The sequence below is a fragment of the Corvus cornix genome, chromosome 6 (assembly GCF_000738735.6).
Source record: "Corvus cornix cornix isolate S_Up_H32 chromosome 6, ASM73873v5, whole genome shotgun sequence".
NCBI lineage: Eukaryota > Metazoa > Chordata > Aves > Passeriformes > Corvidae > Corvus > Corvus cornix.
In genome coordinates this window covers 13,520,669-13,532,943 of record NC_046336.1, presented here as the reverse complement: position 1 = coordinate 13,532,943, position 12,275 = coordinate 13,520,669, and the positions used below count along the sequence as shown (strand labels likewise).

Genomic DNA, 12,275 nt, shown 5'->3' with positions numbered 1-12,275 from the left:
CTCTGTTAAAACAAGTAATGCGTTGCACATAGGTGACTGTGTTTTCTTGAAGCCTATTTCACGAGGTTATGACAGACTTGCCTCTCTGCAACACATCTTGGCCTGGGAAACGATACTGGACTCTGATGTTGCACCAGACTCTTTTCCTTTAAGGGAGCATAATGCAGCAATGGATGCTCCTGCCTCCATTGCTCCAGGGTGGTGGCTGCAGACAGGTCAGGTAGGGTCAGGTGGCTGTGTGGAACAGCTGCTGAGAAGCACATGGCTGTGCTTGTGTAACCATTGCTGCACGAGCACTGGCCGCTTTCTGGGACTGGTTCAGCTTTTCAAACCTCTTCAGTCAGGTTTTTCTTGAACCTATCCCAGCTTGAGCAAAGCAAGTGGCTGGCTGGCAGCAGTCTCTGCGGTGGGAGCAGAGCCAGGTTCGTCCCCAGAATCCAGCGTGAGCTCGTTGTTAGCGGGATTTGTTTTAATTTGTCTGCTCCTCTGCAGCACCAAGGAGACTGCTTCCCTTTCTGCTTTGAAAGGCCGGTCCAGGCTCTCTCCTCCCTGCCTTAGATTTTGAAGTAGGATATTGCCTGCTGTGCTCAAACGCTCCTGTGCCGCAGTCCCCAGTGTCAGGTCACGCTGCTCTTGCCCGTGCTTAAAGGGCTAGAGATGAGCAGGTCCCTCCCGTTGTGGCCCTCCCTCTGTCCTTGTCACCCTCCTGTCCCCCCCCTCTTTATGCCCTCAGCCTCCTGGCTCTGTAGGTGCCCTGTATCTCCTCCCCAGTGCTGGGACGGCTGCTGCCGTGGGCCGGGATGGTGCCCAGGAGAAGGGCGATAGGTGAGCAGCAGCCCGTAGTAAGGGCCGTTTTTCCGGTGTGGCGTTTCCACAGCCGGCGCTGGGGTCACTAAATGCTGAAGGCCCAGGATGGGCAGGAAATGCCCGAGTTAAAGGCTGCGGGGCGCTGCCGCAGGACCCTTTGGTTCGGTCCCCGGGGGCGGGCGCGGGGCGGGGCGGCTCGGCACAGCACGGCACGGCCCGCCCCGCTCCCAGACCCGCTCCCAGCGCCGCTGCCTCATGGAGCCGCACGGGCCCGCCTGCCCCGGCAGCGTCCTCTTCGGTGAGCGGCTCCGGGCCAGGGGAGCGGGGGCAGGGGCAAGGGGGAGGGAGAGACACGTGGGGGGGCATAGATGAATTGGGGAGGTGACTCACGGGGCGGGGAGTGGGGGGACGAGAGAGAGAGACGTAGGAGGGTAAGAGAGAACTGGGGGGCAGGAGAGACACGTTGGGGGCAATAAATAGGGGGCGGGAGAGAGATGGGGCAGAAAGAGACTTTGGTGAGTAATGGGGACGGCGTGGAGGCTGGAAAGACACGTGTGGGTGGGGGGGGGGAACACGTGTGAGGGCAGTAGGGCCGGGGGGTCGGTCAGAGAGAGAGCTGGGGGCAGCAGACACATCGTGGGGGGAAGGAGGCAAGAGAGACACGTGGGTCTGAAGAGACACGTGGAGGGCTTTAACGTGCCGGGGGGGAGGGCGGTGCGGAGAGACACGTGTGTGACCGGGCTTGGGAGGGAACGGGCACATGCTGGGGGTCCCGGGGCGGTTTGGGGGGAGCCGCGTGGGGTCTTGGTGTTCTGGTGGCTTTAGAGGGCTGGGAATACCGGGGCGGTGGGTTGGCAGCCCCAGCTCTCGCCGGCCTCTCCCGCTCCTCCGGTTCATCCCCCGCGCTCTCACGTCAGCGTTTCGTGGGCGCCTGTCGCGGGGCGGCGGAGCCGCGTCCCTCCTCTCTGGGAGGGGTTTCGGCCGGGCCGTGGAAGCCCCGCCACACGCGGCCCTGCGCTGCTCACCGAGGCTGTGCGGGGCAGCGCCCAGCCCGGGCCGGGCCCCGCGGCTCAGCGCACGCTGCGCTGGGGGAAGAGCGGAGCTGCAGCTCCCCAGGCCTTTCATGCACCTGGGGTTTGGTCCTCCCCTCGGTGAGTTGAATACATAAGCATGGGCAGAAAGAGGACCTGCCCTGGGCTGCGTTCGTGAAGGCCGATTCCTCTCCCTTGCAAATGCCGGCACTGGTATGCAGGGCTTAGCTCTGTGTTTTTCCAATCAGCCTGACATTGGTGAATCATCCTGCAATAACTAAATGCACCCAGGGCAGTTTCGTCCCTCTGTTTGGTTGGCTGAATCCTGATCCTAAGAGCTAAGGACATAGTTATGCATCTCCCTTGTTTTTGTAACTGTCTGAAGAAGTACATAATAAAGTATGTCTCAAAACTTCTCTTGAGGGACTCCAGCTCCCTGTAGCTTGGCCTGGCATCCTCCCCTTGGGTTGTGCCTTATCATTCAGGTCTTGCACTCTGTGTCTGTTTCTGCTTCCAGACTCCCATCCAAGAAAAAGTTGTACTGGTGGTGGCATGAGCAGAGTCCCTGTTTTGTCTGCTCCCGCCTGTTTCCCACAGTGGTGTGCCCTGACTGTTCTGCTCTCTGGAGGGGAAGAGCCTTGCCCTGCCAGTGCTTGGGAACCTTGGGTGCCTGTGGTCATTGCTTTGTGGCAGCCCGCTTGGGGGACACCAGGTTTTGTCCCTGCATGGCGCAGAGGCAGATGCGTAGTTTTCTGGGACCCTGGAGCCCAGGGTGCCCTGGCCTGATGCTGCTCCTCACATGAGAAAATAAAGAGGTTTAGGGATGCCATGTGCATGCTTGGCCAGGGCTCCCCCTCAGAACATTTTGCCCGTGGTGCATGGTGTTGTGTAATGCCTGCTACAGGTTTTTGATCTGCTCCTTCTAGGCTGTGAGCTGACTGCCAGTACCAAATCCTACACATTTCAGGTGGATGAAGAAGATGACTCTGACCACATTTTGGCGCTGTCTGTGGTAAGAGAAATGTTAATTAACTGTGCTTGTTCTCTCCTGTAGTCACCCATATCCTTAAGCCCCCTTTCCAGGCTCATCCTCCTTTCTTGGCTGGACTGGATCAGGGAACTCCCTGGGTGACTGAGGCCCCAGGACTGGCTGCTCTCAGGGCAGGTCATAGAGTGGTCACGTTTATCCATCATACAGAGGTGCTTGTGCAAAGACTGTGGTGCAAAGGACTGCTGAATAGGGGGATGCTCCAGGCAGGTGGTGAAGAAAAATATTTTTACCTTGAATTTGACCTTGTTGGAGCCTCACACCAGATTCACACCAGCTGGGTCTCTGGCTTGTTGCTCCCCAAGCCCACATAGGTGCAGGGCTTCATTCCTGGCTCTCACTTGGATTGTTTTCTATCCTGGGAGCACAGAACCTGCCAGCGTGGATCAGATCAGCAAAAATGCAGCCCAGGTGCCTCCCTTGAGGTAACTGCAAAAACAGCTGTCACAGCTGGGAAAGGCACAGAGCCCCCTCTGAGGCAGTCGGGGGACAATTGCTACAGGGTGCTTCAGTGCTCTCCCTGTTTTGTGGAGCAGCATCCTCACACCTTGCATGACATCTGGGCTGGTAGCATTGTTGTGGGTTACTTGTCCCGTGGAGAGCTCCAGCTGTCCCTGACGTGCCCTTAGGAGAGCAGTTGCTCACAATCTCCACTCCCACCCAGGTCTGCCTCACAGATGGTGCCAAGGATGAGTGCAATGTGGTGGAAGTCATTGGGCGAAACCATGAGAACAAAGAGATTGCTGTGCCTGTGGCAAATCTGAAGCTGTCATGCCAGCCCTTGGTAAGAGGCTGATTTAAAGACTCGGGGGTGGATGGCTGCAGGGAACAGGACAGCTCTGGATGTTTGTGTATCCTGATCTAGGATCCGCAGCTCACAGGCAAATGCCCTGAATACCCTTGGCCTGGCTGAAGGTGCCCTCAGGTGGACATGTTTTACTGGGCCAGGTGCTGGGAACTACAGGATATTCTGCTTTTTGCTTCTGCCCCTAACTCAGCTCCATCTCTGCTCTTTGCAGCTGAGTCTGGACAACTTCAAGCTGCAGCCTCCAGTGACCTTTCGCCTGGCAGCGGGCTCTGGCCCAGTGCACCTTGCCGGCTGGCACAGGATCAGTAAGGACTGAAGGGTGGGAAAAAGCTTGGGAGGAGTGAGGGCTATGAAGGGGCTCCAGTGTCAACAACTGCCAGGGAGCTGCTGGGAGATGCCCTGGGTGCTACTTGGCATGCATTCTCTGTCCCTCCTTTGTCCCAAGGGGCCATCTCAGTGCAGGGATTCCTTCCCTGCCCTAAAGCCTTGTATGGGAAAAGGGGTCTGGATGTCTCAAACTGTCCCCTTCTTCCAGGTCTGGCTGTCACCACTCCCTTCTGGGACCTCCCTCCAACTGGGATGCTGCTTATTTCCCACTGTTAGCTGCTGTGAAAGCTGCTTCAGTGCTCCTTGGGCTGTTCTGCTCTTGGGGTGTCTTGGGTGCCAGTTGTATTTGCACACACATTAATTGCTGAATAACAGTTACTTGTGTGTCCCAGTGCACAGGGAAGATGCTTCCTTGGAGGAGGATGATGACTTGTCTGAGGAGGATGAGGAGGAGCTTCCTCCTATTATGCCAGCCAAGAAGTAGGAGGAGGAAGCAGTAACTTGTCTCCAGGCAAGGTGAGGGGCTGGGCAGCTTTGGAGGAAGGATCTGGGTGGCTGTGGTACCGGTGTGGCAAGTGTGGGTGGAACGTGCTGCTGGAGTCTGCTGGTCTCAATCTGATTCTTTCCCCTAGGTATTCACTGGGACTTCTCTCCCTGGATGGTTTTTACCTTGGACACCTCTTGCCAGGACCTCAACATTTGCTGCTTTTTCTTTTTATGCTGTTGTAACTTTTTGGGGAGCAGGGGCTGCTCCCAGCACCGGGGTGCCTCCTTTCACACATCCTTGGGAGGGTTATCCCAAAACTGGATGGATGCTGCTGGTATATCCCCTCTCCCCCATCCCTTTTCTGGGAGTTGGAGGTGGAGGAGGTGATCCTTGCCCTGTGCCTTTTTGCTGCCCTGGACCTCTGCTCTCTGCACCCCCTTTCCCTGGCTGTGAAATACCCAGTCCTGGCCCCTTCCCAGCAGATGGATGTAAAGCCAGGCACTTTCACTGATTCCAATGTGTTTGCTTTTGCTTGCTCACAGTTTGTTGTGTTTTATACACGTGGAAGTGTGAAACTGGGGCCCAGGCTCTGTTCCTGACTGCAGTTACGGTGGGGTGGGAGCTCACAGCCTGTCTCATTTGGGGGGAGGTTCTGGGTCAATCTGCATTGTAAAGAACTGTTCTTACACTCAATAAAGGTCTCTCAGGCATCAGGTCTGAAGAAAGGTCACTGCTGGCTGGCAGGTTCTTCCCATGCACGCTTCAGTGGGGCAAGTTTGAGCTGTGACCTTTGCTGAGGGGTTGTGTCCCCCCCATGCCTGGGTGCCCAGAGAGGGCTTGATCCTTTCTGCACTTTAGCCAGGTGGCATTTCTCACCCGTGGTGGCTGGTTCTGCCCTTAAATATTTCACTGGCAGTTTCTCTGCAACCGGTCTTGTATTCTTGGCCCATATGCTGATGCCTGTCCCAGTCCTCCTTGTCTGAGACACTGGATGTTGTCCCTGAGAAGCACCATGGGCTGTTCTGTCATGCTGGCTCATTTGATGCCCTCGGACAATGAGTTTCTCAGGTGCCTGGACCCATGTAGGAAATCCAGGGTGGATCCTCAGCTCAGGCTCCTTTCTAGATCATATTTCTCTCTGGGACCTGTGCAGCTCCTTTCCACCTACCCACTGTTTCCTTCTGGCCCCAAACAGCCCTTAGCTCTCAGAATGAGGCTTCAAAGCGCCTTGCAGCAAAGGGGAAAGGACTGAAGAGGAGTTGGCTCTGGGGAGATCTTTCTGTGGCATTTCAGTACTTTAAGGGAGCTTATAAGAAAGATGGGGACAGACTTTTCAGCAGGGCCTGTTGTGGTAGGACAAGGACTAATAATTTTAAACTGAAAGGGTTGATTTAAATAGAATATAGGGAAGAAAGGCTTTTTTCAATGAGGGTGGTGAAACACTGGCACAGGTTGCCCAGAGAGGCGGTAGATGCCCCATCCCCGAAAACATTCAAGATCACGTTGAACAGGGCTCTGATCTAGTTGAAGATGCCCCTGTCCATGGCAGAGGGGTTAGACTAGATAGCTTTTAAAAGTCCCTTCCAACCCAAAACATTCCACGACTCCAAGACCGCATGCATCCCGACCCCGGGGCACGCGACCTCAGCTGCCTGGGGGCACCAGCGGAGAAAGCCGGCTCGGGGAGCTGAGCCCCGTGTTTCGCGCATGGCCCCCGCAGCAGCGCGGGGGAGGATGCCGGGGGCTGGGGAGGCGGCGGGGCCCGGAGCGGCACCGCCAGGGGGCAGGCGGGCTCTGCGGCCCCGCTCCCGGGGCACCGGGAACCCGGCCGCTCCCGCTCCCGCTCCCGCCCCGACCGCCCTGCCCGCGGGGGGCTCGCCCGGCGTATGGCCGCCCTCCCCGGGCACACCCCGGGATGCGAAGGGTACCCCGCTCTGCTGCTCCTCCTATCCCTGCGAGAGGCGGGTGCGGCTGGCAGGGGTCTGTCCCCGGGGAGATGCGGTTCCCCCGCCGTCCCGTGTGCCCGCGGCTGGCGCTCCGTGCCTGTGCCCACAGGCGCGGTCAGATCTCTCGGCAAATCCCGTTGCCCTGGGAAGTTCGTAAGAAGCGGGACATTCCTGCAGCTGAGCTGGGTGAAAGGATGCCGTAGCAGCTTCCCTGGGGGCTGGGGATGTTTGAGAGGTGTTGGTGGGCACAGCGCACCAGTGGCCTGTGCTGATGGTACAGGAAAGGATGTGGGCTGTGGATGGAGCCATGGCTGGGACAGCGCTAGGAAGGTGCCCAGCCCCTGCCAGGGCTGGCACCCCATCACCTCGCAGATTTCCCTGGCTATGTGCACCTGGAAGGGGTCAGGGATAATCTGTTTGCCAGACCTTGACTGTGCTTGTGCTCCGTGGAATTGCAGCTTGACTCCAGGGAAACAAGAGCCAGCAGACCATTTTTAACAAGGCGTTCTTGGAAGGGAGGACTGGGGGAGGCAGCTGGTACCAAGCCTGGTGAGGAGTGATGAGTGAGGGAGTGGGCACAGCTCAGTCCTGGAAGGGTGGTACTGTTGCCTGACATAGGGTAGAAGAAGATGTGCTGGCTGACGAGAAGGAGTATTTGGCCTCTTCAACGGTAAAAGGAGATTATTTCAGGCTGCTGGTGTCCTTCATGGTGTCTAGGTAGCTGGAACAGAGGCAGGCAGGACTGTCCTGGCAGGGGACAAAGGTGGCACCATGGGGGACATGAGGATGGTGGCAGGAGGCTTGAGGAGACAAAGCTTGCACACCCCAGCGTAGGACCAGTTCAGCTCAAGACTTTGTCATGAGTGCTGGCTGGTCCCCAGTGCTGTTGTAGGGCAACGCCAGGGGAAGTGAATGCCCCAAACCCAGAGGGAGCAGTGCAGGGGCTGGGGGGTGTTGGTACTGCCAAGCCCCTTTCTAAGTGACTTGGGGAGGTTTGCCTCCAAATCCCCAGCAATGTCACAGCCTTGATGTGCTCAGCCTGGGGAGAGGGAGATGAATGCTGAAATGTCAGGAGGCTGGGAGGGGGGATGCGCTCACACACAGCACTTAATGGGGAAGGATGGGATTACAGGGGTCACGCTAGGTGAGCAGCTTCCTTCGTGGAGCTGATGGTATCAAAGCAGGTGCCCCCGGCTGCAAATACCTTGGGCAAACAAACAGGGCTGTCTAAGAGCAGGTGGGCTCGGGTATGGCTGGGGATGCTCAGTGATGGTGGGGGGCAGGAGGCTCTCTGTGCACAGGGAGTTGAAGCGTGGGGCTCCTGGTGCGAGGGCTGCCATGTCTTCCATAGGGTGAGGGGGGTAATCGAGTTGTGTTTCTATGTACATGTGTGAGCTCCCCATGCTGGAGACACGTGTAAGAGTGGAGCCCTTCCCTCTCCCAATGGGGGGTGGAGGTGCCAGTACCTGGGGAGCCAAATGATGCCCCAGATGATGGCTCTGGGATTGCTCTGGGACCTGATTTGCTCTGAGCATCCCTCCTCTCTGCTGCTTCAGGGCTCTGCATGCTGCTACAGCTGGTGATGGATGCCTTCCTGCTCTTGCAGCAGCGGGGAGCCCTGCCCGTGGCTGGGACATGCAGCAGAGAAACGTGGCTGTAGTGGGGCTTAATGTGGGGGTCACCATGCATGAGCACCGTGGCTGTGCACCCATGGTGCCACACACGCCGCAGCCCTCCCACACCAGCCTGCTGCTCCTGCTGAGAGGCTCGGGCTGCTCGCTGCAGGGCCTGGCTCAGGTGCAGCCTCACTGGGCTGGGGCTTGGCTGCCTCCTCCAGCTGGGTGGCTGGGCCAGGCCAGCAGCTCCCACAGGATGCTCTGATTTCAGAGGTCAGGTTTGAGTTGCTTTTTCAGGGGCAGAGGAGCAGGATGGGGAGCTGCTCTGCTGAGTGTGGCCAGGAAGTGGTTTTCCTTATGATGCCCCAGCCAGTCCTGCCCCATCAGAGTTCTGGCTGGGTTTCAACTCTTTGTGGCTTAGACCACGGCCCCAGGGCGGCTGAGAAGCGCAGCTGTGGCTGTGCTGTAGGTGGGGCTGGTCCCCTGCTCCATAAGCTCTCTGTTGCTGGTTCCCACGCTGATCTGGGGTAAAGTTTTTTTTCTTTGAGTCTCGGCTGCCTGGGCTTCGAAGGAAGCAAGGGAGACACCCCAGGAGATGCAGCACCCCATTATCCTGGGGTTCAGTGGCTCTGCAAGGTGGACAGAGAGCCGTGTGGTACCTCGGTGGCAGCAGGAGCCAGAAAAAGGGCCAGCGGAGCCACATTTAGCTGAGACTACCCTGATGGTGGGAGTGAGGAGTGTCCTGTTCTCTGAAGCGTTAGCTGACTGTGCAATCCCTGTTCCATCCCGACGGGCAGTGGGCACGGGTACCTCTGCTGTTGCCTCAGGGAGCCACCAGGGCAGGGCGTGCCCTGGCACAGCTGAGCTGCGGGCAGATTGCAACCAAGACAGGCAGCAGCAGGACCCGGAAGGGCCACTCAGCCACTAATTCCCATCCTCTTCCCATCAATATGCCTTGCAAAGGGAAATGGTGCTGATGCACTGTGTGGGAATGGCCTTCTCTGCTGGAGAACTGAAGCTCAGGTCTGGTGTCATCACTTGCTTGCTGGTGCTCAGACATGTGCTGGGTCCTCCCAGGGTGCCTCAAGTTTTTTGGGAGCATGGATGTGTGGCTGTTCACTCACTGAGTGTTCTGTGGGAAGAGAGGCCCCTCCAGCTCCACAGTGGATGCCTGGATGCACATCCTGGCACAGGAGTTTGCTCATGCCCTGGGTGGTGGCAGGCTGTGATAATGTCGCTGCCTGTGGTGTGGACTCATGTCCCCAGCCCCACAGTGCAGCCCAGAATACAAGAGAGGGCTGTGTCCATGAAGGTGCTGCTGTGGCAGCTGTGGTTTTTTGTTCTGCAGTGAGGGCACAGCTGGAGAAGCACAGGATAATCTTGGAGCAGGGGTGTGTGGGTTTAAATTCACAGACGCTCCCAGACACGTAAAGCAGGTGTTAAAAGTGAATATGTTTGGGCTGTGGCAGAGAGCTCCATGCAGGACAGCCTGGGTTGAGGCTCCCTGCAGCTGTCCCACACTCCCCTGCTGAGCCCCCTGCGCAGCCGCCTCACGTCAGGGCAGTGTTGGCAGCTCTGTGCTCAGCACCCGCAGCCGAGATACCCGGAGGTCGCAGGTGTCCTGCCCTTCGACCCCTCCGAGGTGCAAATCTAATCGCTCTGGCCTCGGCTGTCTCTGACACTGGCAGGACTGTCAGTACTGGCCACACGTCCCTGCCAGCCTGGTGGCATCCAGGGGAACAGGGCCTGCACGGAGCATCTGGGCTGTGTCCCAGGGGGATTTAGGATCTCTGAGTTATTCTCTCAGGCCTGTCAGTGGCAGAGCCCTAGGCTGGATGGGCAGGATTTATCTTCTGTGGTATCCTTGGTGGTGATGCCTCTGCGTAGGGCCTGTGGGACAGCCACACCACTCCATGCCTCCAGTGCCTGCTCCCCTGACAGGCTCTTAGGCAGGCAGAGACCCCTGAGCTGCAGGGCATGCAGTTTTTGGGGCTGAATAGGAAGGGATGTTGCTGATGGGCAGAGTAGAGGATGAGGAGAGCAGAGGGGACAGGGACCTTGTCTGTGGCAGGTCTGTCCTGCTAGACCTCCTGATGCTCAGCTCACAGGGAAAAGCAGCATGGTCTAACAGCGGGGCTTGGACATTGGGAGGTAGGATTTTGGCTCCTGGGAAAAAAATGGCAGTAGAATGTTTGGAGAGCTCTCAAACTCCATCTGAACTCCCTGGGCTCCTGTACCTGGCTGGCTCCCTGCAGCCCTGACCCATCCCTGCACACCTTTGAGATGGTGTCTGCACCATGATGGCAGCTTGGGTTGTGCATGCCGTGGCCATGCTGCCGGGTGGCATGAGGTCCCCTACCACAGCTGGTACTGGGGAGAAGCCAGTTACAGACTGTCTCCAGGCTCTGGCTGTTGTTTTACCTGTGACCATATGTTCCTCACCTTCCCAAAACACAGAGGTCTGTAGGGCAGCACAGAGACCAGGCATGGCCTGGGTGCGGAAGCTGGAAAGGAGTGCAGCTCCTGTGCCAGTCCCCATCCCAGCATGGGGCGGGGGGCTGTAGGGCGGACAGAAGATGAAGGGCTGGGCTTGGATGAGGACTAGCAGGGGGGTTGGGGCAGGTCCATGGTGCGGTGGTCCACAGAAAGGGGGGGGGGGGGGCGGCTGCAGCCACGCCTGGACAACAGCAAGTGCCATGGGAAGTGTGTCCAACACTCCTTTGGGGTTCACTCCCATTGGCCCCACTGTCTCCCCCCATAGCCCCAGCTCTCGCAGGGCCATGTGGGGTGCCCCAGGGCCTGGCTCCTCGGGGCCAGGGTCAGGAAGAGCTGTGGCTCTGCTGGGCTGGGATGTCAAAGGGCCCTAACCCTGGTGTTTTGCAAACTCCTGGGGTCAGCAGTTCAGCTGCCACTGACACAGAGGCCCAGAGACACACACGGGCATTTTGGGTGGATGCTGTAAGCAAACAAACTAAGGTAGAGTTACAGCTGACGTACAGCACCCCCCCCCCCCGGGCCATGCTGTTGGTTTTAGGCTTAATCCCACTGCAGGCTGGGCACAGAAGTCCTCTTCCTAAGAGGACCCAAACCAAACCAAATTGCCTGATGGGGCTGGCTGGGAAGTGAGGCAAGAAAGGAAGAGCATTTTGTGTCTCTGTCTCAGCTACTCATGATACTGAAGGAGCCACAGACTCCATCCCGCAGACAGGACAGTGACACCTGGCATTGAGTGATGGCTCCCATCTTCCTGGGTGGCCAGTGGAGCCCCTTCCTACCCAGCCTGGCTTTGACCCCCCTCTTCCCAGCCCTGCCTGATGATGTGTGGCTGGAGACCCTCAGGAGGGTGCTGCTGCTTGGGCTGGGGCTATGATGCTTGGGAAGTTGTGCCAGCCAGGGATGTCTTGGGACCAAGTCCTAGAGGCGCTGTTTGGTCTGTACAAGAGGGTCAGGAATGGAGTGGAGCTTCCCAAGTGCCATGAGCACACACATCCTCATCCACATGTCCATGTGTGCCACCCCTTCCCCATGCAGGCGTGTCATGGCCATTCCTGGTCAGGCTGCTTGTTTGCTGACCCCTGTTCGATGCAGAGCAGAATTGCGCAGAAATACTCAACCTCGGGTTTAAATCATGCAGGGTTGGAGATGTCACCTTCTCCCTAAGCTGGTCCCATTTGAACTGGGAGCCTTTGGTTTTTGTTTCTGGCTTGCCTAGCTCAAGCCCAGCTGTGATACTCTGTGCGGACCCCTTCCTGAGCTGGGTAGCTGCAGAGCCATCCCAGTTCTCTCTGCTTGCCGATGGATGGGGCCTGAGCAGGTGTCTGCCCTTCAGTGCCCTCCATAAGGCTTTGGCCTCGCTCAGCTCTGCCAGATCATTACCCATGTGCCTGGCTCACCCCAAGTGCTGGGTGGGGATACCAGAGATGAGAACAGCACTGGCCTCAGCGGAGCCAAATGCAGGGGATGCTTAACACCACTGGAAAATCCATGTATGCATCCATGGACCATCCTGGGTGACGGGATGACACCCTGCTCTGCCTGGGGACCAGGAGTGAAGCTGCCACATGCTGAGCTGCCCAGGCTGCCCCTGCTATGCCAGCAGCCCTGCTGTTGTGAGTGGTGACTCTCCTCCCTATTGCCTAGGCTGGATGGAAAGCAGAGCCCAGCTTTGTCTCCTCTGATCTGCAGGAGTGTTGCTGCCTAGGAGC

The 12,275-nt window shown here is 58.0% G+C and overlaps 1 protein-coding gene across 1 annotated transcript; it reads left to right on the top strand.

The window, feature by feature from the left end:
• Positions 1-897: 897 nt before the first annotated feature.
• NPM3 (nucleophosmin/nucleoplasmin 3) lies at positions 898-5,238 on the top strand. The gene is given in 6 exon segments (XM_039554436.1): positions 898-1,105; positions 2,765-2,850; positions 3,551-3,670; positions 3,906-3,999; positions 4,414-4,537; positions 4,654-5,238. Coding segments are annotated over 5 exon segments (585 nt in total). The 5' UTR covers positions 898-912; the 3' UTR covers positions 4,506-4,537; positions 4,654-5,238.
• Positions 5,239-12,275: the final 7,037 nt, after the last annotated feature.